We start from the raw sequence: 23200 nt of genomic DNA on the forward strand, positions 1-23200 counted from the left end.
ATTCCAGTCCTGGCTTTGCGGCCCTCCCTCGCCTTTCATTGTAGGTCTGGTCTCCCAGGGTAGCGGCCTCCTCATTGCATTCCCTGCGCATCACCCCTGGATTGTGAAACCGCTTTTACCTGCCCGCTTCGGTGCAGCCAGCGCTCCGGATCCTTTCGTGTTGGAGTCCATCCCTCCTTTTGCCCCTCCTTCTTGCCCGTAGCTGCCAGGAAGACGGCCCACGCGCCTCAGCCGCTAAGCAGCCCCCTCCTGGAGCCCCCTGCGAGCCCAGGTCTGGGAACTCTAGGCCAGGTCTTGCTTGTTCCCACTGCATTAGGCATGACGCATTACTCCGTCTCCCGAGGAAGAATCCGGCCCGAAATTTGCGTGCCCCGGGTGCATTTGGCCCTGTCGCAGCTCCCTTCGTTCCTCCCATCTCTATCTAATCCAACCCGGGTTTTGCATACCCCTTCCAGATCTCTCCCATTTCTCCCCTCACCGGGCTCGGCGCCTTTCCGTTACTTCGCTACGGGCAAAATCCGCTCCGGGTCTTCCTTGAGCTTGTCTCCCCTCCCCCACTTCCCGTTCCAACGCCGGGATCCAGCTCGTCTCCTTCCCTCTCCCCGTTTTTCCAGAGGGGCTAGAGGGGGTGAAGGGGAGTAAAATCCATCCCGGGTTTTCGGGCCGGCCGCCGGTGCGCTCGGGCAGGTTGCTGCGGCCGGTCCTGGGCGGCGGCTCCGCGCCGCGTTTTATGCGCGCCCGCGCCCCCCTCCTGGAGCTGGTGCGCCGGAGAGAGGGGTGAGCAGGCGGCTTGTCATTGCTGGTGCCCGGCGCCGGCTCTGTCCGCGCGTCCTGCGGTGCCCACGGGCCCGGCTGGGCGCCCCCCCTTCAGCCACCTCGGGGGCGCGACACCGCCTTGCCTGCCTACAGCCGCGCCCCCCCTCAAGCTCCGCGGCGCCCGCCCCCTATCCGAGCCCCCTGCGGCCACTGCGGGGAGCCCGAGCCGTCGGCGCGGGAGCTGTAGTCGCTGCGGCGCCCCCGCCCCGCCGTCTGCCGAGAAGGCCCCGGCGGATGGGGCCCCGCGGGCCCCGGAGCGGCGCCGCCGGGCGGCGGGGTGCTGCAGGGGCGCCCCAGCTGCCCCGTTAACCCCTCGGCTGCCACCGTCGGAGGGGGCTGGGAAGTCGCCTGGGCGCACACGTGCAGCCTCCGTCGGGGCCGCGGAGCTGCGGGGGAGATGCGGGCAGCTGCTAGCGCCTCTTCGGGGGGCTCCGCCTCGCCCCAGCCCCCGGAGCTTTGACACCGCCCCCGCTCCGCCGCCTCCCTCCTTGGGAGGGGCGCGGACCCGGTCGCCCCCAGCCCCGAGTCTCCGCTGCCGCGAGGGGGCCGCCTTTGGAACTGTGTAATCCGCTTTTTTTTTTTTTAATTTTAATTTTTGTTTGGTGGCGGTGGTGCTGGGCCCCGCCAACCCTCGCCCGTTTAACCCCCGCCCCGGTTCCGGGAGATGTGCCGGGCGGGGGGCCTGGGTTCGCGGAGCCGCAGGAGAGACGCGCAAAGCCGACCCCGGAGCGGCGCTGGACAGGTGAGTGTCTGCGGGCCCAGGGCGAGGGGGACGCCGTACCTGGGCCAGGTGTGTGGGCCGAGGTAGGGAGGGTGGGAGCCGGGGCCTGTGCTAGCCGGGAAGGGGGAGGGGATGCTGGAGCCGCGGGTCACCGCACAGGAGCGCGAGGAGAATCGAGGGCGGCCTGCACCTCACCCGCACCGGCCAGGGGACCGGGAGGGGCAGCCCCCATGGAGTGTCGGGGGTGCGGATGCGCGGCCGCGGGGTGCCCGGTGGGGGGAGGGGACCGCGAGTGTGCCCGCGCGTGGCTGCGTGTGCCCGCGCGCGCGCCAGCCTTTGTGGGGAAGCGGCGCGGCGGTGCCTGCGTGTCCCCGGTGCGTGTGCGCGCGGGTGCTTGGCGCCCTGTTTGTGTAGGTGTTTGGGTGTGAGCGGAGAGGGTGCGTGTGCGCGCCGCGCGCGGGCCCCGGCCCCCAGAGGAGCCGCGTTGGGGGCTGGCACCGCAGGATGCCGGGCTGGGGGTTGTTTTTCTCTGGGAGGCAGAGGCGCGGGGGATGGGGAGGGGTCTGTCTGGGTGTCTGGCCGGCTGTAGCCACCGAGAGCATCTTCCCTCCGCGGTACCCGGTTAAGCGTGGGAAGCTGTTGGGTTTAATCCACCCGGATTCGGGCTTTGAGAGCAAGCCCTCCCTCTCTCCCAGGTGTTCACTGGGTAAAGCCTGGGGGTTTCAACTGTCATCTTTCCATCTGAGGGTCCTGTGACCGGAGTCCGTGCAGAAGAGGGTGGGCAGCGCTGTGTGTGCTCCAGCCCTGGCCAAAAAGTGGCCCCACAGGCATTTCCCCAGTGCACCTCTGGCACCCATCTGAAGACAGCCAGCCCCCTGCCTGCACACACCCCGCACGCACATCCCTGTCCCTAGTCTCCCAGTCTCGGTCAGCACCCAGCCCCATCCCTACCCAGCACCTCACTGTACCTTCCCCCGCAGTCCACTCCTCCCTCCCCCACCTCTCCCTCCCACAGTCATGGCAGCTGAGTGGGTGTACCTCCGTCCCAGCCTTGAGAACGGGGCCCCCTTTCCTCCTGGTTTCTGCAGGACCCAGGGCCTGGGTTCCGCTGCCCACCTCCAAACATGTGGTGTGCAGGGGAAGCAGGGGGAGGGGTTCAAAATGGCTACCAAGATGGCTGGTTGTCTCTCCGCCTCTTTCTCTTTCTCTCCCTCTCTCTGCTTGCCCTGTTCTCTTAGCTGCTTCAGGAGTCATCGAGGAGACGGGGATGGAGTGTGAGGATAGGTGTGGGGTACTACGCTTGAGAGTGGCTATCTGCTCTGGGCCTGTGGATCTCAATCCTCCTTGGGGAGAGGCCGTTGATCTCTGCTCCCCTCTCCAGCACCCAAGGACCGGCATAAGCCTGTAACCCGACCCCAGTCCCAACTCCTTCACCCTGGCTAGCAGCCTGGGGGCTCCCTGCCCTCCACGTGGTCTCCTAGGCCTGATGCCCTGAATCGGTCATCGGGGTGTCAGGGTGCCCCACGGAGGGTCCCCGTCTCTCATCCTCTCCATCTGCTCCATGGCCAGGGGCTCAGGACTCCGGGTCGGCCTGGGTCAGGCCCCAGCTCTTGGGGCAGGTGACTTCTCCTTCCTCCCCACTCCCCTCCCACTAATGCCAAACGTATTACTTAAAAGTAGGATGAAAACAGGGAGACTAAGAGAAGGAATACAACTTTCATTATCATATCGAGAAAGTTATCCGTGATCTTCCTAACTAGTAATTTGCCTGCCATGCTGTTCAGAACTGACTTGCCCATTAATTACAGAGATGAAAAATCATCTGGAAAGCAGAAAAGGGAACCAATTCGATCCCTGGCTGGCAACAGTGGCCCCCACGCACCGAGCACATACGTGTGTGCTCACATGTGAGTGCCCGGCCCCCCTGCTGGCATTGCCACCTTCTTCTTCCTCATTGACGTCCCACGGGGCCTTAGCTCACCCCATGCTTGTTACTCCTGCTCTCCAGTGCCCTACCAGGCCCTCCCTCACTCCAGGGGGTGCCCATCCCAACATCCACTCGTGGGGAGCTGGCCTAAGGCAGGATCACCCGTGCTATGTCTGCCCTTGGACGTGGAGACGATGCCCGGGGTTGGGGGAGGGCAGGTAGCTGGGGACCAGCGCATCTGGGCTGTGGGGCCTGCAGGGAGGAGGTGGAACGCGGGAGACTCGAAGCCTGGTTTCTATTCCCAGCCTGCCCTGGGGAGCCTCTTCTCCTGGGGGGGCCCAAGGAGGACCCTGCCGGCCAGTGGGGGAGGGGCCAGCGGGCGCCCTGGCCGCTCTGGAGTCTGTTCGCATCAAGCGATCTGGTCCCGGCCTGGGGTCCACCTGCATGTGCGGGGCTGCCTGCTGCCTGCGCCTGGCATCTGCGTCCTCCCTGGGCGCCCAGGCTGGCAGGAGAGAGTGTGGCGCTTCAGCCCCAGCCTGGGCATCTGGGGGTGGGGGTGCCGATCCCAGGAGGCTGTGCAGCTTGGCCCCAGAATGGGTGCCCGTGATGGAGAACAGGAGGAGAGGGATCCCCGATGTCCCCACCCTCTGGCCACGGGGAGCTGAAGTTTTCAGTCTCTGCCCCCTCCTGCCTCTCCAGCCAGACGTGTGGCCAAGGACACACAGGAGGCTCTGGTTTCTGTGTGGGCTCCTCGAGGATTCAATTTCCAGACGCCAGACATTTCCCCTCCTCCAGACCCTCCAGGGAGGCGGGGGGTGGGGTGGGGGGGATGCTCCTGAGATGGGGGTTCCCTGGGTCCGGAGCTGGACCTGACCGCACCGGCACGCCTCCCAGCTCTCGCCTCGGCCACCCTGATGAAACAGAAAGTGGGGTCCCAGGTGGGAGGGGGCCGCTGAACAGAGGTCTGGAAGTGGCTCCCACTGCCCCTGGAATCCAGTCCTCTGTTACACATCTGTCCGCACCTGTGTGTACCCGTTCTGTGTGATGTGGATGGTGACCTGGACGAGCCTGTGTGCAGCCGGCCACGTGTCCGACAGGCTGGTCCTATGTTCGTAAGGGTCTCCTCTGTACTCGTGTTTGTGAGTTTTGCAGAGGGGCTGGCAGTGTGTGTGTGCGTGTGCGTGCGTGTGTGTGTGTGTGTTTCCATGTGTGAGCAGCTCTCTGCATCTTGTGGGCACCTGCAGGCATGCTCCCAGGTGTATGTATGTAGGGCTCCTTGGAGCGAGGCTGAGTGCACCTTTTCATGAAATCTGTGAGTATTTGCCAAGTGTCTTTTCACTAGGCGCTGTGCTGGGGACGCCGTGGGGACAGTGCCCCAGTCCTGTCCTCAGGGAGCACACAGTCCAGTGACAAAAGCAATTTCAGTCAAGGGGCTCCTGTTGTAGCAGTGGGGGAGAAGGCTTGTGTCTCCCCATCCAGAAGGGCCAGAGTCCCAGCTGGGGAGAGGCAGCCCTTGACTCGGAAAACAGCAGCCCCTGCGTCTTGGCACCACAGCACATCCCAATCCCGTGGGGTGTCCCGTGGTCCAAACCTGCATGAGCTTCCCTATCACCTCTTCCCCCTCACCCGCTCTCTCCTCACCGCTCCTAAACGCAGTCCTACCCCAGGACCTTTGCACTGGCCTCTCCTTCACTTGGACCCCTCAGCCAGACATCTGCAAAGACTTTGTTCCCTCACCCGCTTCAGATGTCACCTCCTCAGTAACCTTTACCCATGCAACCTGTTTAAAATTGCAGCCTCCCACCCGCCTCCTGACTTTCCGTCGCGCGGATGGCTTTTCGCACACTCTGTGATTTCCTGATACATTGTGCCTGTTTATCGTCTGTCTCCCCGACCAGGATCCAAGTGCTCAGGGAATTTGTTACTTGGTTTGCTTTCGGATGTCAGGTGCCTAGACTTATGCCTGGCCCACAGTAGGTGCTCAAGAACTCTTAGCTGAGTAAGTGGGAGGGGGCCTCTCAAAGGACTGGAGACCCCCAGGGGACTCCCCCCAGGCTTTGCACAGGGAGGGCTCCCCATCGACCCCGGTCCCTTTGGGGGATCCAGGGCTACCCACCAGGGGCCAGACCAGGCCAGCTCTGCACCTGTCCCATGAAGACACCTGTGAGGCCTCTCCCTGAAGTGGCCTCATGGGTGCTTTTGTGTGTGAGGGTATCAGTGTGGGCAGGCGGCTCCCCTGCAGGGCTGCATGCATATAGGGTTTAGAGCCTGGAGGGTAATGTGGGGGCCCCCTGCCCTTGCCAGGGGTAGGAGTGCCATGGTCAAGGACTGAGCAACCCCTCCTTTGTGGGAACACTAACCCAGGCTCTCTCTCACGCCCCACCCTTGTTTCAGTGGTCTGTCCCGGCGCTGGGGAATTAGCCAAGTAGAAGCCCCCCTGCCACCCTCCCCCCAACTCCAAAATTTGGGGAAGATAAAAATTGCAATAAATAGATACCCAGGCTAAAAATAGCCTTGCCCACCCCCCCAAAGCTAAAAATAGCCAGGGCCTCTCCCTCAGAGGCTAAAAATACCGGTGGGCCAGGCAGCCAGGTGGTTACTCCTGTCCAGGATCAGGAGGTGGTGCAGACAGGTGAGGGATCCCAGGCAGGGTCTCCCAGCTGTGGCGTTCCTGACGCTGGGGCTGTGTCATTCTTGGCAGGGAGAGTGACCTGTGCCTCCTAGGACATTTTAGCATCCCTAGCCTCAACCCTCTAGATACCAGGAGCATCCCCCCCGCCCCCCACCCCCGCCAGTTGTGACACCTAAAAACGTCTCCAGACATTGCCAAACAGCCTGGGAGGAGGAGCAAAATTGTGCGCCCTCCCAGGTGAGTAGCACTGCTCTAGATCGGGGTCGGCAAAGTCCCCCTGTGAAGACCCAGACAGCAAGTACTGGAGACTTTGGCGGGCTTACCAGTCTTCTTCTCCCTCTTCTTCTTAACCCTTTGAAAGTGGCAAAACCATTTTTAGCCCGTTGGCTGTGGGCAGTGTCCAGGCCATAGGTACCCAACCCCCACCCTGGAGCACCACCACCCTCCCGCCCCATTGCCCCTGGTGGTGGAGGTCAGGGCATCCTTGGATGTACCCTCATCAGCAGAGGGACAGCCCCACTGGGGGCAAGTCTGGTGCTGTCTGTCCCTTTCACCTCCTCCCACTCCCCTGCGCTCGCTCCCTCACTGGTTCTCAAACATGGCAGGCCCCGGCCAGCCCCAGGGCCTTTGCACGAGTCCTCTCCTCCCTGGGCACCTCTGTGGCTCCTCCCTCAGCTTCCCAGAGCTTTGCTGACATGCCCAGCCTTTCCCCATCACCGTATTTAAGATTGCATGACACCCCCACACACACATACACACAACACTAGTACGTCACGGGATTGATCTCTTTAGTGTTTGTTCTTCGTGTCTGGCTCGTGCATGGTTGTCTCTCCAGCACCTAGATCAGCGCCTGGTACACAGTACGTGCTCTAAAAGAGACGCGTAGGATTGCTGGGTATCACTTCTAAGCTCCATAACCACTGTTGTGAGACTTTCAACCCGTTTCCCTGGGGAAGAGACAATGCAGAGGAGGGAGGTGGGGGGCTCGTCACACAGCCTAAAGTGGGCACAGCTGGGATTTGAACCTAGGGCCCTGAGACCCAGGGCCTCTTCGCTCTTGCCCTGCGGAGCACCGTCTCCCCATCCCTCTGGTCTCTGCCCTTTCGCTGCTAGTCTGGTGGTAGCAGAGGGCCCCAGAGCCTTCTTCCATGCGCTCTGCCTCAGGCCCTGGCTCCCATGGGAGCCAGCACTGCTCTGCATGCCTGGAGTGAGTGCGAGACTTGTGGCCAGTCAGGGAACACCTTGGGGTGGAAATGGACCACAGGCCACCATGGTACCAACCCACTGTGGCGAGGAGCGTCAGAGAAGTGCCCGGTTGGCCTGCAAGTCAGGGAGAGCTTCCTGGTGGAGGGGGCTTCCCAGCTAAGATCTGTAGGGGAAAGAGGGATAAAGTGGAGGAGAGGGAGAGTTTGTGAGAGGGAGGAACCTGCCCTGAGGTCAGAAAGAAAAGGGGTGGCTCCGGGGCGGGGGGTGGTGGTGGAAGGAAAGACATTTCCTGGCCAGGTGGGGAGAGAGAATGCCGGTCTTGGGGGCCGAAGGACTGTTTGTGGGTTTGCGTTTCTACCTGTCCACGGGGCTGGGGAGGCCTGTGAAGGGGTCAAGGCCCATGAGACATGGTTGGAATGTTTAGCATGCGCTCCCTCTGGCTTGCTTTGTAGGAGAGAACTGCAGAGGGTGGGTGGGTGGGGCAGGGGTGGGTAGTGGAGAGGCCAGTGTGGGTAGGAGGCCACCACAGCTGTCAAGGTGAAGGAGGCCTCGAGACATTAGAGATGGACCCGTGTGGGGCTTTCGAGACAGAGTTGACATGATTTAGTAGATTGGAAGGGGAGGGGGAGGGGGAAACTGCAGGTTTCTGGTTCTGACAGCAGTGTGGACCTGGAGAAACAAAGAGGGAGGGGGTGGGAAGCACCCTCTGCTCTCAGCAACGCCCCTCCTCACATACACCGTCTGATCTCCCCTTGCCAGCAGGAGTCTGTGAGTACCCGAGTCAGGGCACATCTTGTCCCCACTCAGAACCTCCACAGCTCCCACCTCACTCCCACAGGCCCTGCTCGCTCTGCCCTGTAAACCCACCCTCACCTCTTCCCTCTCTCCCCTCACTCACTGGGCCAAAGCCACACTTCAGCACATTCCTACCTCAGGGCCTTTGCATATGCTGTTCCCACTGCCTGGATATGCTTTCTCCAGTACCTAGATGGCTCCCCTCCTTGAGACCTTTGCTAAAATGTTACCTTCTTGGCCAGGTGTTCCCTGACCACCCCATCTACATTTGCACCCACGCATACCCCCTCCACTCTCTCTCTCCCCTACAAGCCTATTTTCCTCCAAAGCACTTGTGACCAGGTGGGAGCTAGGTAACTATCCACTGAATGGACAACCTCTTCTATGGGTCTGTTTCGTCTTTGTTCATTAAACAAATTAACAAGAACCCTCTCCTTGCCCGGGGCTGGGCATGCAGCAGAGAGCCAGGCCAACCCACGATGGAACCTTCCCTGGTGGGATAGACTTTCAGCTGCAGAGCCCAAGTCCAATTAGGGGAGTGAAATGTGGAGCCCCAGTGTGCCGCTAGTGTGGGTACAGGAGGGACCAACACAGTCCTGGCAGGCAGAGCCTTTTGGAGGAAGAAGGGACAGAGGGCAGGAGTCCTCTGGGTATGTGAGAGAGATGTGGAGGGTGAGGATAGGCCAGAGCAGAGAAGGTGATGAGAAGGTAGCAGGAGACCAGGGCCTGAAATGCCATGTTGAGGCCTCTGAGGCAATAGGGAGCCATGGAGGACTGTAGGCAGGGAGGGATGTGATTGGGTTTTCATTTTGCAAAGATCACGCTGGCTGCAGGGTAGAGATTGGAAGTGGTGGGAGTAGCAGGTAGACGGGGGAGACCCGGGAGGAGGCATCCAGGGAGAAGGGGAGGTTTTGAATGGTCCCACCCCCTGCAGTCCAGCGCCACTTGGCAGCTAGAGTGACCTTTTAAAATTTACAAGACGGACAAACCCCACCCTGTGGCACCGGCATCTAGTGGGAGAGAGATAATAAGCAAGTAAGTAAAACGCGTGGCTGGCATGCTAGCGATGAGGGCCACGTAGAAATAAAGCCAGAGCAGGATGCAAGAGTGCTGGGGCCAGCAGGGCCTCCCAGAGCCAGCAGCGTTTGCCTAAAGACCTGAAGGAGGCAAGGGAGAAGCTCTGCAGCTATCTGGGGAGGAGGGACCGGCCAGTGCAAAGGCCCTGAGAGGGGACTGTGCCTGGTGTTAGTGAGCGAGGGGGAAAGTGTAAAGAGGTGAGGGTAGGGAGGGGACAGGGCAGAGTGTGCAGGGCTTTGTGGGCCGAGGAAGGGCTTTGGCTTTTGCTCTGAGTGAGGTGGGAGCCTTGGAAGGTTCTGAGCAGAGGAGGGATGTGCCCAGACTCGGGGTGCTCACGGCCGCCCTCTGGTGGCTGTATGTGGAACAGACTGGGCAGCAAGGGTGGAGAGCTGGGAGACAGGGGAGGAGGCGACAGGGCTGGACCAGGGAGGGACCAAGGAGTCAGGAGAAAGTGAGCAGATTCTGAAGAAGGAGACGCAGGAGCTGCTGTAGGGATGAGAGGAGAAGAGGGGCCCAGGATATCTGTATGGTTCTTGAGCGCCTGGGAGGACTGGGCTGCCCTCTGCTGAGATATGGGTAGATGAGGGGGTGGAGCTGAGGGTTTGGTGGGGACCCTGCCCTCCCTGAGCCCACAGCCCCCTTCCTGAAGGAGGTTATGTGACGGATACTCTCTGGGCACTTGCTCCATCTCTGTGAGGGAAGTCTGTTAGTCCCAGAGTAGGGATGGGGAAATGGGCTCAGAGAGGCCAAGAGCCTGGCCCGAGATCACACAGCAGATTGACACCCAGGAGCCAAGTCCTTGGACCTATCCCAGGGCCTGCTGGTTACCCACTCTGCCATGCCCGAGGGTTTCCTGGAGGAGGCGGGCCTGTGGAGCTGGGCTCTCGGGCTGCTGGGTTTGGGGAAGACTCAAGGCTGCTTGGGACGGAGCAAGAGGCAGGAAGCTTGTGTTGAGGGGCCCGGAACATTCAGACTCCCACCCACTCAAGCACTGAGGGTTGCCATGGCAACCTCACTCGAGGGCAAGCTAGCAGTGCCTCCCCTCCTCCAGCAGCTGGTTCTTCTCCTATCACCCACCCTCCCCTGCCCCATGCCAGGGCACCTGAGGACAGAGCCTGGGCCGTGTCACCCGGCCCTGGGACCCCACTGCACCCGCCCCTTGACTCGAAACTGATGTGGGGCTCAGGCAAACCCGGAGGCAGGTGTGGGACCCGTGGGCGGCCCACGTGACCTGGGGGTCCGACACACCTGGGGCTCAGAGGGTGGTGGGCCCTGTTTCCCATGGGTTAAATTGGGGCCACTCAAGCCCTCTGAGGCTCGAGGTGGGGACAGACACAGGTGGGGGCTCACCTGACCCCTGTGGGCGTGTCCGCTTCTGAGGATGCTTACACAGATGCAGTGGGGGCCCAGAGGAGGGAGCTCTCGAGGGCCCCCAGGTCTCCCCAGCTCCCCATGCTCAGCCTGGGGTTCAAAGACCCCTTGCCAGTCAGGTGCCCCTGGGATCTCACTTTCCTCTTGTGTAAAATGTGGGTATACACTCCCCACCCCCTTACTAAGTTCTTCTGAGGATTAAAGGAGATACAGGCATGCAGTGCTCAGAACGGGGCACAGAGGTGTCAGCCGCTGCCCCTGGCATGGTGGGTGGTTCTGGCAAACTGGAGATCCCAGCTGGATCCCCACACCCTGTAGTTGAAAGGCTCCCCTGAAGTTGTGTGGTTCAGGGCCCTGCCCCCATCTCTGCCTCAACTCCCCCGCCACGTGCCCTGACACCCTGTGCGAGTTTGCTAGGGCTGCTGTGACAACATAGCCCAGACTGGGCTCTGACAACAGAAATGTATTATCTCCCAGTTCTAGAGGCCCAGAGTCCAAGATCAAAGTGTCAGCAGGGTTGGTTCCTTCCTCTTCCCTGGCTTCCGGTGGTTTGCCAGCAATCCCTGGCTTGTAGACGCATCACCCCGATCTCTGCTTCCGTCTTCACGTGGCGTTCTCCTTGGTGGTTGGGGGTGTGTGTGTGTGCTCAAATATCCCCTTTTTATAAGGACACCAGTCTGATTGAATTAGGGTCCCCCCTAATGACCTCATTCATTTTAACTTGACTACCTCTTTATCTCCAAAGAAGATCCCATTCTGAGGTGCTGGGGGATAGGATGCCAGTGTATCTTTTTGGGGGGGGGGACACAATTCCATTCATCCCAAGGCCTCAGGGGTAGTCAGGCCTGGGCCTCCCAGGTGGCTCCCACCTCTCCACGTCTGACCTCACCTCCTCGCTTAGGTGAGCACCAGGCAGCAGGTAAAACTCCCCAGGGCCGAGTGGGCATGCCCAGGCCATGACGAGAGGGAACAGAAGCTGTAGTGCCCAGTTCCCCCTGCTGCAGCCCCGAGGTGCGGACAGTTCTGGGGGTGCCTGGGGCTTTCTGGAGGAGCTGCTCCAGGGAAGGGGCTTCAGGGAGCAGCAGGCAGCCCATGGGGAACACTTTCTGTGCCCCTGAGGCAATGGTACCCAGGCTGTGTGGGCCAGGCTTGGGCCCCAGGTCACAGGGCAGACGCCCCGTCCAGCTGCCCCCACCACCATCCTTGTGTTCATCTGGTCAATATTTGTTTGAGGACCTACTGCACGTCTAGGTACCAAGGGATGGCCTTGGGAGCTTCCATTCTCCGGGGGCTACAAAGGAAATCCACGAGCGGACAAGTCAGATCACACAGCAGTGACGTGATTGGTGGGGATGGTGGTGACAGTTCGGCCCAGGACACTCTGTACTCGCTATGCAGCAGGCATGGCCCTGTGTGTTTCACGGGTATGAATTCATCTTGTCGTGCAGCTACCCTGTGAGGTAGCCCCATTTTACCGAGAGGAAGATGGAGACATGGGAGGTTATGGGATGGTGGGGACGGGACAAACGGGCACTGAACGCAAGGTGCTACGGTGTGGGGTGGCTGAGGCCCACTCACATCTCTGAGGAGGGGACATGAGCTGAGATCGAAGGGACACAGGCCAAGACTGCATGGTGGGAAGCAGCATGGCTGGAGCAGCGGGAAAGGGGCAAGAGCCAGGTGTGCGTGACCTCCTGGGCTGTGGAGTGGGAACCTCGGCAGGGATTTAAGCCGGGGAGCAATGTGTCGAGATTTTTTTTTTTTTTTGGGCCGTGCCGAGCAGCTCGTGGGATCTTAGTTCCTCGAACCTGGGCCCTCGGCAGTGAAAGCACCAAGTCCTAACCACTGGACCACCAGGGAATTCCCGACGTCTTTAAAAAGTCCCTCTGGGGCTTCCCTGGCGGTGCAGTGGTTGAGAGTCCGCCTGCCGATACAGGGGACACGGGTTCGTGTTCCAGTCCGGGAAGATCCCACATGCCGCGGAGCGGCTGGGCCCGTGAGCCATGGCCACTGAGCCTGCGCGTCCGGAGCCTGTGCTCCGCAACGGGAGAGGCCACAACAGTGAGAGGCCCGCGTACCGCAAAAAAAAAAAAAAAAAAGTCCCTCTGTGGAAACAACCTAATGAATGGATAGGGAATTGCCTGGCGGGCCAGTGGTTAGGACTGCTTCCTTTCACTGCCGAGGGCATGGGTTCAATCCCTGGTCAGGAAACTAAGATCCCGCAAGCTGCCCAGCGCGGCCAAAACAAAAACCGAAAACTTTGACATCTACACACTACTACATATAAAATAGATAACTACTAAGGACCCTGTGTAGCACAGGGAACTTTACCCAATGCTCTGTAATGGCCTATATGGGAAAAGACTCTAAAAAAGAGTGGATACAGGTATAAATGATTCACTTTGCGGTACACCTGAAATTAACACATTGTAAATCAACTATACTCCAATGAAAAATTTTTAGGACTTCCCTGGTGGCGCAGTGGTTGAGAATCCACCTGCCAATGCAGAGGACACAGGTCCGATCCCTGGTCCGGGAAGATCCCACATTGCCGCGGAGCAGCTAAGCCCGTGCGCCACAACTACTGAAGCCCGTGGCACCGAGAGCCCGTGCTCTGCAACAAGAGAAGCCACCGCAGTGAGAAGCACGTGCACCAGAACTAGAGAAAGCCTGTGCGCCGCAACAAAGACCCAACACAGCCCCCAAGAAATTTTTTTTTAATTTTTTTTTTTTTTAATGATGAATGGGTAAATGAAATGTGGTCCGGCTGTACAGTGGAATATTACTCAGCCAGAAAGAGGAATGACTGACACAGGCTACAACACAGGTGAACCTCAAAGGCATTTTGCTGAGTGAAAGAAGCCACACACAAAAGGCCACAGATTGTGTGGGGATGAGCCAAAAAGTCCATTCGCATTTTTCCATAACTTCTTATGGAAAAACCCAACCGAACTTTTTGGCCAACACGATATGACTCCATGCATATGAGATGCCCAGAACAGGCAAATGCGTAGAGACAGAAAGTAGATGAGTGGTCGCCAGGGCCTGAGGGGAGAGGGGAGAGGGAGTTCTTGATTAACGGGGTACCAAGTTTCCGTTTGGGGTGATACAAACGTTTTGGAAATAGATGGCAGTGGTTGTGGCACAGTATTGAGAATGCAGTTAATGCCACTGAATTCTATACTGAAAAACCGTTAAATGATGAGTTTTATGTTACACACACACACCCACACACACACACACATATATATATATATAAAAAATACCATAATTTTTTTAAAGATCCCTCTGGCTGCCAGTGGCAGGTGAGGGGAGGTGGGGGGAGCCTGGGCTGCAGGAGTGAGAAGGGCTGGAGGGCTGCTGGGAAGAGGTCAGGGCCGTTTGGTAGAGATGGTGATGCCCAGGTCTGGAGGGGGGCTGCCGTGGATGGACAGGTGGATGCTGGGGTGTTCTGGAGATGCAGACCCAGGACTTACTCCTGAACTGGCTGTGGGGGCGAGGGAAAGAGGAACCCAAGATTTTGACTCCTGGGGTTTTGGCCTAAGGACCTGGGAGGAGGGGGGGGGACCAGGCACTGAAATGGGGGACTGTGTCCAGTGTGGTCAGGCTCCAGATGCCTTGGAGACCCAGATGGAGGTGTAGACATGAGGAGAGAGGCGGGGCTGGGACGCAGATGTGGCAGTCGTCCCGGTACAGATGGTGTCTAAAGCCATGAGGCTGGTTGCATCCCTGAGGCGGGGTGTGGACGGGCAAGAGGCCTGGGGTCCTGGGGTCCCGGGGTGCAGCCCGGGAGGAGGAGAGGAGCCGCCTCCTTCAGATGGATCCTCCCCGTGCCCTGACTCTCGCTGTGCTGTGACAGCACCCTCTGATGGGTCCCTTGCCGGTCTACCGTGTGTGTAGACTGTTGTCCTTACCAGAACCCTGCAGATCCGAGGTTGCGAGGGAACTGGGGGCATGAGTGGGGAGGACCCGCTCAGGGTCACGGGGCATGAAATGGCAGGGTCCAGACCCCCAGTGGCCCGCTGCCCCCAGAGCCTGGCATCCAGCAGCCTCTCGAGCATTAACCAGACGCTAACCAGTTTAACTCCCTAAGGGAAAGCCAGGGAGGAGATACTAACCAGTTAACTCTCTAGGGGAGAGTCAGGGAGGGGAGCAGCCATCAGCCTAGGGTCAGTCCCCCACCCCCCGCGTCTGACCATGGCTGGAAGATGGGGTGCAGGAGAAATGAAGTGGTGAAGAATGCCCGCCCCCCAAACCATGTAAAATTGTAAAGTGCTATGAAATGAACCAAAACCCATCAAAGGCCATATCTGGACAGGGTTGCGGGATAAGAGACAGTTGTGGGCTGAGGAAGTAGAGGGGGGAGTTTCCTGAAGGCTGGGCGCTGGGGAGGGTGCAGAGAGCTGCTGCGGGTCAGGGTCGGGGAACAGGGCTGCAGGGCTGCCCTGTGAAACTACCTTCCCGTTTCACATGAGACGAGACAGGCCTGGAGGGAGGGATGTCCTGCCCCATGAGCGAGCTGCCTTAATCTTTCTTGAGAACCTGTGCCGAGTCCCTGGCCTCAAGTTGCCCATGGTCTAGTGGGGAAGGTAATTTATACAAGAATGTAATTTCAGGTGCCGTGAATTTAAAATGGGGCTAAGGAATTCCCTGGAGGTCCAGGGGTTAGGACTCCGTGCTTCCATTGCAGGGGGTAAGGATTCGATCCCTGGTTGGGGAACTAAGACCCTGCATGCTGCGCGGCGTAGCCAAGAAACAAACAAACAAGGATGGAGCTGAAGGATGGCAAGTGAGGGTGGCGGGAGTGGTTAGGGTGGTCAGGGTAGGTCACTCTTCTGGGGTGACCTTGAGGTTGAGCCCTGAATGGTGAGAAGCTCCAGCAGGCGTGTGGGGATGCTGGGAGAGCATTCCAAGCAGAGGAGCAGCCCAGGCAAGGGCTCGGGCTGGAAGGAAGCTGGAGCTTCTAGGAACGGGCAGTGGGTAGGCTAGAGAGCATGGTGTTGCTGGGTCACCAGCGGCCTCTAGGCCCTGATGAGGAACAGAGACCCCAGGGGAGGGCAGAGTGGGAGGTTAATACTCGGATTTACATCATTAAATGTTCCCTTAGCACTGAGTGGAGGGCATGCGTGGAGGCAGGGAGACTGGGAGGAGGCGGCCAGGGCAAGCGTCCAGATGCAGCAGGATGGTGGCTTGGTCCTGGTGGTGGCACTGAGGGCCAGAAGTGGGCAGGTCGGTGAGATACTTTGGAGGCAGAGCCCGTGGGACTTGCTGATGGAGTTTATGAAGGGGAGGGGAGGAGAGGAGTCAGGAATTGAGGAGGATTCCTAGGTTTGGGTTCTGAGATTCATTCAACAAACATTCATTGCTGTGTGTCAGGCCTGTTCTAGAAGCAGGAGCAAGACAAAGCAATTCAACGATGTCACTGCCCAGTGCAGGGGCCCTTCCATAAAAGGGAGAAATATTTACGTTTGAACGAAGGCCCAAAGGGGGTGAGGGAGCAGAGGAAGAGGCCATGTGAATAAAGGGTGGACAGAAGATACATGCAGAGGAAGTGACAAGTGCAAAGGCCCTGGGGCAGGAGCTGGTGTGGTTGAGGAATAGCAGGAGTGGCTGGAGCAGAGGTGGGGACAGGGAATTACCTGGACTGGCGGATAGGCTTTCATTTTGTGGCGGGGGGGAAACAGTAGTCGGGGTTCTTTTGAGAGATTCCAAACTGGAAATAAGGGATTTGGAAAGTATTGGCTGGTCGGTGGTGTTGAGCCCGTAGGACAGGCTGGGGTGACGGTGGGAGAGGACAGACCACACTGGAGGACCGGTTAAAACACAGGTGCTGGGGAATTCCTTGTCGGTCCAGCGGTTAAGACTCTGTACTTCCACTTCAGGGGGCACGGGTTCGATCCCTGTTTGGGGAACTAAGATCCCACGTGCTGCGCCGGTGCGGTCAAAAAGCGAACAAACAAGAAAGCATGGGGTGCTGACCCTCCTCAGAGAATGTGCATTTCTAGCAAGTTCCTGGCCAGGCTGGTGCCCCTGGGCTGGGGCCATATCGGAGAACCGGGGTGTAGATAAAGCAAAGGATTAAAAGTAAAGATCTGGGGCTTCCCTGGTGGCGCAGTGGTTGAGAGTCTGCCTGCCAATGCAGGGGACACGGGTTCGTGCCCCGGTCCGGGAGGATCCCACGTGCCGTGGAGCGGCTGGGCCCGTGAGCCATGGCCGCTGAGCCTGCGCGTCCGGAGCCTGTGCTCTGCAGCGGGAGAGGCCACGGCAGTGAGAGGCCCGCGTACCGAAAAAAAAAAAAAAAAGTAAAGATCTGGGTGTCCAGTCTCGAGAGGATCCAGGGGAGATGGAGGCAGTGAGAAGAGGAGAGGCCATGAGGGAGAAGAAGTGGGTCAGAACCCGGCTCTGTGCCCTCAGAGCCGCTGTGCCTGAGGATGGGCAGACGGGGTGGGGTTGGAGAGAATTGCGGGGGTCGCCACACAACTTTCACCCCCCCCTTCACCCTCCCTGGCCCCCCAGGGGCTGCACCCACCCCTCACCCTGCCTGCTTGTCTCTAGCTTACCCTGAAGGTTCCCCCTGAGAGGAAAGAGGGGACTCAGTCATCCCTGGTCCCTGATCTGTGGCACCAGCCAGCTGGATTCTAATTAGCTACCAGAGCCAGAGAAACGGGAAGCAGGGGACCAGGGGTGGGGACCTGGATTCCTGCCCGAGACCCAGAGGCCGCAAGCTACGGCCAAGACGCCTGGGTCCCCCACCCTGGACGCTGTGGTGGGTGAGAAAGCTGGGGTGGGGGAGACGAACAGGCAGGGTCTTGATTTCGGGTCGGGGAAGAGGCTTCCAGAGGGCTCTCCTCCTCCGTGATGGAGGGTCTGAGGCCTGCCTGGGTACAGGTGGGCCCTTCGTAGCTGTGACAGCCTGAAGCGTTGCCCCAGCCACCCGAGGGGGGCTGTCAGACACCAGGAGGTGCTTCCAGGAGGTCCAAGATGCCCAGATGGGTGGGTCCATCCGTTGGGGTGGGAGTGGAGGGTGCAGTATAAGCCAGAGGCCTTGGAAGGGGTCAGCCTCTGGCCCAAGGGTGCAGCTTCTGTCAGATACGGCTGGCTCGGGCGGGTTCCATCGCCCAGCCCCTCCTGGGGCTGCAGGATGGAAGCCCTCAGCCACCAGCAGGAGGAGAGGGGACCGGCCCAAACACCCCTCCTACTAGGCCCGCTGGGGGTCGGCCGCGGCCCCCACCTCACTCTTCCTGTCCTCCCCAGACTGGTGGGCCAGGCCGTGGTACCCACCTGGTGATGCGGGGCGAGGCCGCCCGCACAGGCCACTGAGAGCCCCGGACGCGCCCCAGCCGCCACCATGGCCCGCCTGGCCGCCGTGCTCTGGAGTCTCTGCGTCACTGCCGTCCTGGTCACCTCGGCCACCCAAGGTAGGTGCTGCTGGGGCTGGGGAGGGGCCGTGCCTGCAAATCCCTGCCAGGAGGGCAGATAAAACAGTGAAATACCTCCCGACCACTCGTTACAGTACCCGCTTCAGACCACCCAGAACCAGGCCAGAGGAAGACTTGGGGATCATGCCCCCTAGCACCACCAAGGGGTCCCCGGATCAGCCCCTCACCCCCCAACCCAGAGCACCAGGGTCCATCCCACCAGGGGTCCTAGAGCCTGGGATTCGGGATGTGGCCTCCCGGGACCGGGACAGGCCTTCCTGGTGAGCTGATGCTCTTCTGTCTTGTGTGTGTCTCTCTCAGTGTGATTACATCTCCGAGGCTCTCGCTGGGAAGAAGGTTTAATTAAAGCATGCCCGCTGACGTTTATTTAAAAACAACTAATTACCCGGCTCGGCCCTATGCCGTTCCCGGGATCCTGCACACACCACAATTAGTGCCCCGAGCCTGCCCGCCCACCCTCACCGATTACTCAATTACAATCCCCATGGTGGGCCCAGGCGGGGGCAAGGGCAGGGCGGGAAGAGAGGAGGCCCGCTAGCCTCGCCCTCGCCCTGGCTGTGCCCCCTGCCTGCCCCTCCCAGCCCTGTCTGGAGGGCACTCATGGTGGACCCTGCTCCCCATGGCTGCCTCATACAGCCCCACCCTCCGGGGAGCCACAGAGGTGAAGGGGGCATTGTTCAGCCGTGTCACAGGGCCTTGGCACTGCTCCAGCCAGCTGGCACCCTCCCCTCCCCCAGCACCCATGTTCTCTACCTATCCAGGTCCTGCCCCACAGCGCCAGCTGGCCTGCGAGGGGCTGCTTCCACCCCCAGACCCATCCAAGCCAGCCCTCCACCCCCGGCCTCCTTCCCGGGCCCAGGAAGGGCTAAAATTAGCTGCGGAAGCAGATGATGCTAGAGGAACGCACGTAAAACTTTCCCGCAAGTGGGACTCAACTCATCCCAAAATACCCCGAGGGCCTAGCTGCCAACCCCATTGGGCCCCCAGGTGGCATTGGAGGCACTAGATCTGGAAAAAGGGGCCCATTTGGCCCTGCTGCCATCATGCACTGGTGCCTTCTCTTCATCTACAAGTGACAGTCCCCACATTGGAGCCCAGGGCCACTCTGTGCATCCCCCCTTCTCTCTGACACCCTGCAAGGCTTGGTTGGGACCAGTGTCCAAGAAGGTGGCTGCCCCAGCAGGCATGGACGGTACTGAGCCCACTCTGTCCAACAGAGACTAGCTGCCTTGATCATCTGAATGATAATAGTAATCAGTGGCTTGCCATCTCACTATGTACCGTGTGCACTGCAACCCTCTGCATGGATCTATGAGATAGGCGTTATCAGCTCCTTAGGGAAAGAAAGGGGGGACAGAGGTGGTCAGTGACTGGACGAGGCCACCAGCCAGGAAGTGACCAAGCTGGGATTTAAACCCCAGCCAGGGACTTCCCTGGTGACGCAGTGGTTAAGAATCCGCCTGCCAAGGCAGGGGACACAGGTTCGAGCCCTGGTCCGGGAAGATCCCACATGCCGCAGAGCAACAAAGCCCGTGCACCACAACTACTGAGCCTGCGCTCTAGAGCCCGCGTGCCACAACTACTGAGCCCATGTGCCACAACTACTGAAGCCCGCGTGCCTAGGGCCCGTGCTCCACAACAAGAGAAGCCACCACAATGAGAAGCCTGCGCACCCCAACGAAGAGTAGCCCCCACTCACCGCAACTAGAGGAATCCCGCGCACAGCCACGAAGACCCAACGCAGCCAAAAATAAATAAATAAATTTATACAAATAAATAAACAAACAAACAAACCCTGGCCATCTGGCTCCAGAGTCCCAGCTCTCAGTCTCCGAATGGCATGGGATGGAGACTGACGTGTGACAATGCAACCCCTCTGAGAGCAGGGCATGCCCATGGCAAGTTCTTTCATTGTCATGGCAACCCTGGGAGGTTTCCTAGGTGAAAGCAAGGAGGCCCCTCCCTGTGACGTCCTCCCGGAGCACAGCACCATGCACAGCACCTCCTTCAAGAACATTTTCTAGCACGGAATCCTCCCAGTACAGCCCTGGGCTGTGGTGGCCCATTTTACAGATCCAGAAACTGAGGCCTGGTGAGGCTCCAGCAGTGGCTGTCCAGGCTGTAGTGTGCATCAGAACCACTGGTGGGTGTATCCATCCAAAGGCTCCTGGTTTCATCCCCAAGATTCTGATTCAGCAGGCCTGGGTCGGGGGGCCCAGAATCTACATTCTGAACATGATGGGTACGCTGCTGATTCCTGGGACACACCAGGAGAAGCCCTGGTCCAAAGGACACACCTGGTCTGTCAGCTGGGAAGTGGCAAAGCCAGACTCTGTGGTTTCTTCCAGAACACGAGCGCCTTCCCTCCCGCACCATCTCTGGACCTTGCATGGGGTGATGTGAAGTTAGGGAAGTGCACCAGGCCACCCTTACCTCTGACACTAACTGCGAGTTTGGGCGTCCCCCAGACCACCCCCAGCTTTGATGATTTGCCTGAACGATTCACAGAATTCAGAAACACCCTTATACTCGTGGTTATAGTTTATTACAATGAACAGATACAGATTAAAATCAGACAAGGGAGGGCTTCCCTGGTGGCGCAGTGGTTGGGAGTCCGCCTGCCGATGCAGGGGACGCGGGTTCGTGCCCCGGTCCGGGAAGATCCCACATGCCGCGGAGCGGCTGGGCCCGTGAGCCATGGCCGCTGAGCCTGCGCGTCCGGAGCCTGTGCTCCGCAACGGGAGAGGCCACAACAGTGAGAGGTCCGCGTACCGCAAAAAAAAAAAAAAAAAAAAAAAGAAAAGAAAAAAAAAGCAGCAGGAACTCTCCTGACAACGATAAGTGACAGCACGCATGTTGTCCAGACAACCCAGGAAGCTCCCCTGAGCCTTGGTGTCCAGAGTCTTTACCGGGGCTCAGTCACATAGACATGGCTGACCCCAGCCTCCAGCCCCTCCAGAGGTCAGCTGATACCGCGTGACCCAAAGTGCCTACCTGAAACCACATCGTGAGTGTACTAGTTTGCTGGGGCTGCTGTGACAAAATACCACAGACCGGGAGACTTAAGCAATAGAGATGTAGTCCCTCCCAGTTCTAGAGGCTAGACATCCAAGATCAAGGCGTCAGCAGGGTTGGTTCCTTCTGAAGGTCACAAGGGAAGGATCGGTTCCCTCACTCGCTGGGCTTCGGTTACCTGGCCCACTCCTTACGCCCATCAAGCATCTTCCACTAAGGGCTCCCTCAGGGCCTTTGCACTGGCTGTTCCCCCTGCCTGGAATGCTGTTCCCCAGCACCCGCATGGCCCCTCTCCTTGGTTTGTAGATGGCCATCTTCTCCCCGTGTCTCCACATCGTCTTCACTCTGTGTGTGCCTCTAGGTCCAAATTTCCTCTTTTTATAAGGACACCGTTCCTATTGGATTAGGACCCCATAGGGCCCTATTAATGGCCCACCTTAACGACCTCATTTTAATCTGATTACCTCTGTGAAGAAGCCATCTCCAAATTCGACCACATTCTCAGGTCCTGAGGGTTAGGGCTTGATTTCAGCATTTGAATTTGGGGAGGGGGAAGACCCAGTTCAACCCGTAACAGTTAGCACAGGCTGCCTGGCGTGGCTCAAGGCCCCCAGGCAAACAAAGACACTCTTCTCAAGCAGGACACTTCAGGGGCGTAGAGGGCACCGCCCCGGAGCCGAGGCAAAGGCCAGACTCTCCTTGGGCCAGGTTCATGGCCTTACTGCACAGGTGGGCACACTGAGAAGCCCATTTTACAGATGAGTAAACTGACGTTCATACGGTCCGCAGCCCAATACAGTGAAGCTGGAGGTGGCGCCTCTTCAGCGGGGGTCTTCCCTCCCTTCCTGGGCCCGGGTGTGACTCTCTCCCCCTCCTCCCTGCAGGCCTGAGCCGGGCCGGGCTCCCGTTCGGGCTGATGCGCCGTGAGCTGGCATGCGAAGGCTACCCCATAGAGCTGCGGTGCCCAGGCAGCGACGTCATCATGGTGGAGAACGCCAACTACGGGCGCACAGATGACAAGATCTGCGACGCTGACCCTTTCCAGATGGAGAACGTGCAGTGCTATCTGCCAGACGCCTTCAAGATCATGTCCCAGAGGTGAGGGGCCCCACCCTGCGGGGCTCCTGGGAGATGGGGTGGCAGCAGTCCCTGGGGTCAATAAGGTGCCTGTCCTCCATGCGCCCCTGGCCAGCACATCCCGTTCACCTTTAGTCTTCCTTTTATGCATTCGACCCATGTTTCCTGAGCAATTACTAGGGGCCGGGTCCCATGCAAACAGCAAATAAGACCCAGCCCATGCCCTGCCAGCCTGTCACCTCCCCAACCTGTACCCTCTGCCACAAGCCCGTTGCCTCCAGAAGCTCTTCCTGAGATTGGTGGGGGCTTGCGGAGTAAAAGCCATGGCGGGACAGAGTGAGATGTCACGGGAGCTAACAGACAGCCCAGAGGTCCGGTCAGGCTTCCCTGAGGAGGTGATAGTTGAACACAGATGGCAGAAGTGTATGTGCTTGTGAATGTCAGAGAGAACGTGTGTGAGAATGTGAGGGAGGGAGTGTGAAGGCTGTTTATGTCTGTAAGTGTGTGAGTGTGGGGTGCATGTGTGCAAAGCTGCAGAAGGCTCTTTCACACTCACACCCGCACCACCTAGAGCTGGTCAGCTCTTCCTTCAAATTATACCCTGATGTGACCGCCACTTCCACCACCAAGCCTCCTGGGACTGCTACAGTATCTTCTGCCCCCTCTCCTTGCCTGCTATAGTCTGTTCCCCCCCATAGCAGCCAGAGAGTGCTTGTGAGCACCTGAGTCAGGTCCTGTCCCTCCTCAGGTCACAGCTCTCCTTGGCTCCAACCTCACTCAGAGCAAAAGCCTAAGTTCTCCCCTGAGGCCCCCAAGGCCCTACACGTTCTGCCCTGTCCTCTCCCGGCCCTCACCTCCTCCACGCACCTCCTCACTCGCTGGGCTTCAGTTACCTGGCCCACTCCTTACACCCATCAGGCATCTTCCACTAAGGGCTCCCTCAGGGCCTTTGCACTGGCTGTTCCCCCTGCCAGGAATGCTGTTCCCCAACACCCGCATGGCCCCTCCCTCTCCTTACTCAGGGATTTTTTATTTTTTTTATTTTTTATTTTTTGCGGTACGCGGGCCTCTGTCGTGGCCTCTCCCGTTGCGGAGCACAGGCTCCGCACGCGCAGGCTCAGTGG

General features: G+C 59.3%; 1 protein-coding gene across 4 annotated transcripts in view; it reads left to right on the plus strand.

Moving 5' to 3' along the window:
- Positions 1 to 746: 746 nt before the first annotated feature.
- The window catches only part of ADGRL1 (adhesion G protein-coupled receptor L1), a 45002-nt gene continuing 22548 nt past the window's right edge, over positions 747 to 23200 (plus strand). The window contains exons 1-3 of one of the 4 annotated variants that reach the window (XM_033401227.2): positions 747 to 1558; positions 17800 to 17963; positions 21884 to 22097. In XM_033401227.2, coding sequence (XP_033257118.1) covers positions 17894 to 17963; positions 21884 to 22097 — 284 coding nt within the window. In that variant the 5' untranslated portion in view covers positions 747 to 1558; positions 17800 to 17893. Of the gene's footprint in view, positions 1559 to 17799; positions 17964 to 21883; positions 22098 to 23200 lie in introns of those variants that run through there. The other 3 variants (XM_033401226.2, XM_012535871.3, XM_033401228.2) reach the window with 3 other exon arrangements.

This window comes from Orcinus orca, chromosome 3 (genome assembly GCF_937001465.1).
Source record: "Orcinus orca chromosome 3, mOrcOrc1.1, whole genome shotgun sequence".
Taxonomy (NCBI): Eukaryota; Metazoa; Chordata; class Mammalia; order Artiodactyla; family Delphinidae; genus Orcinus; species Orcinus orca.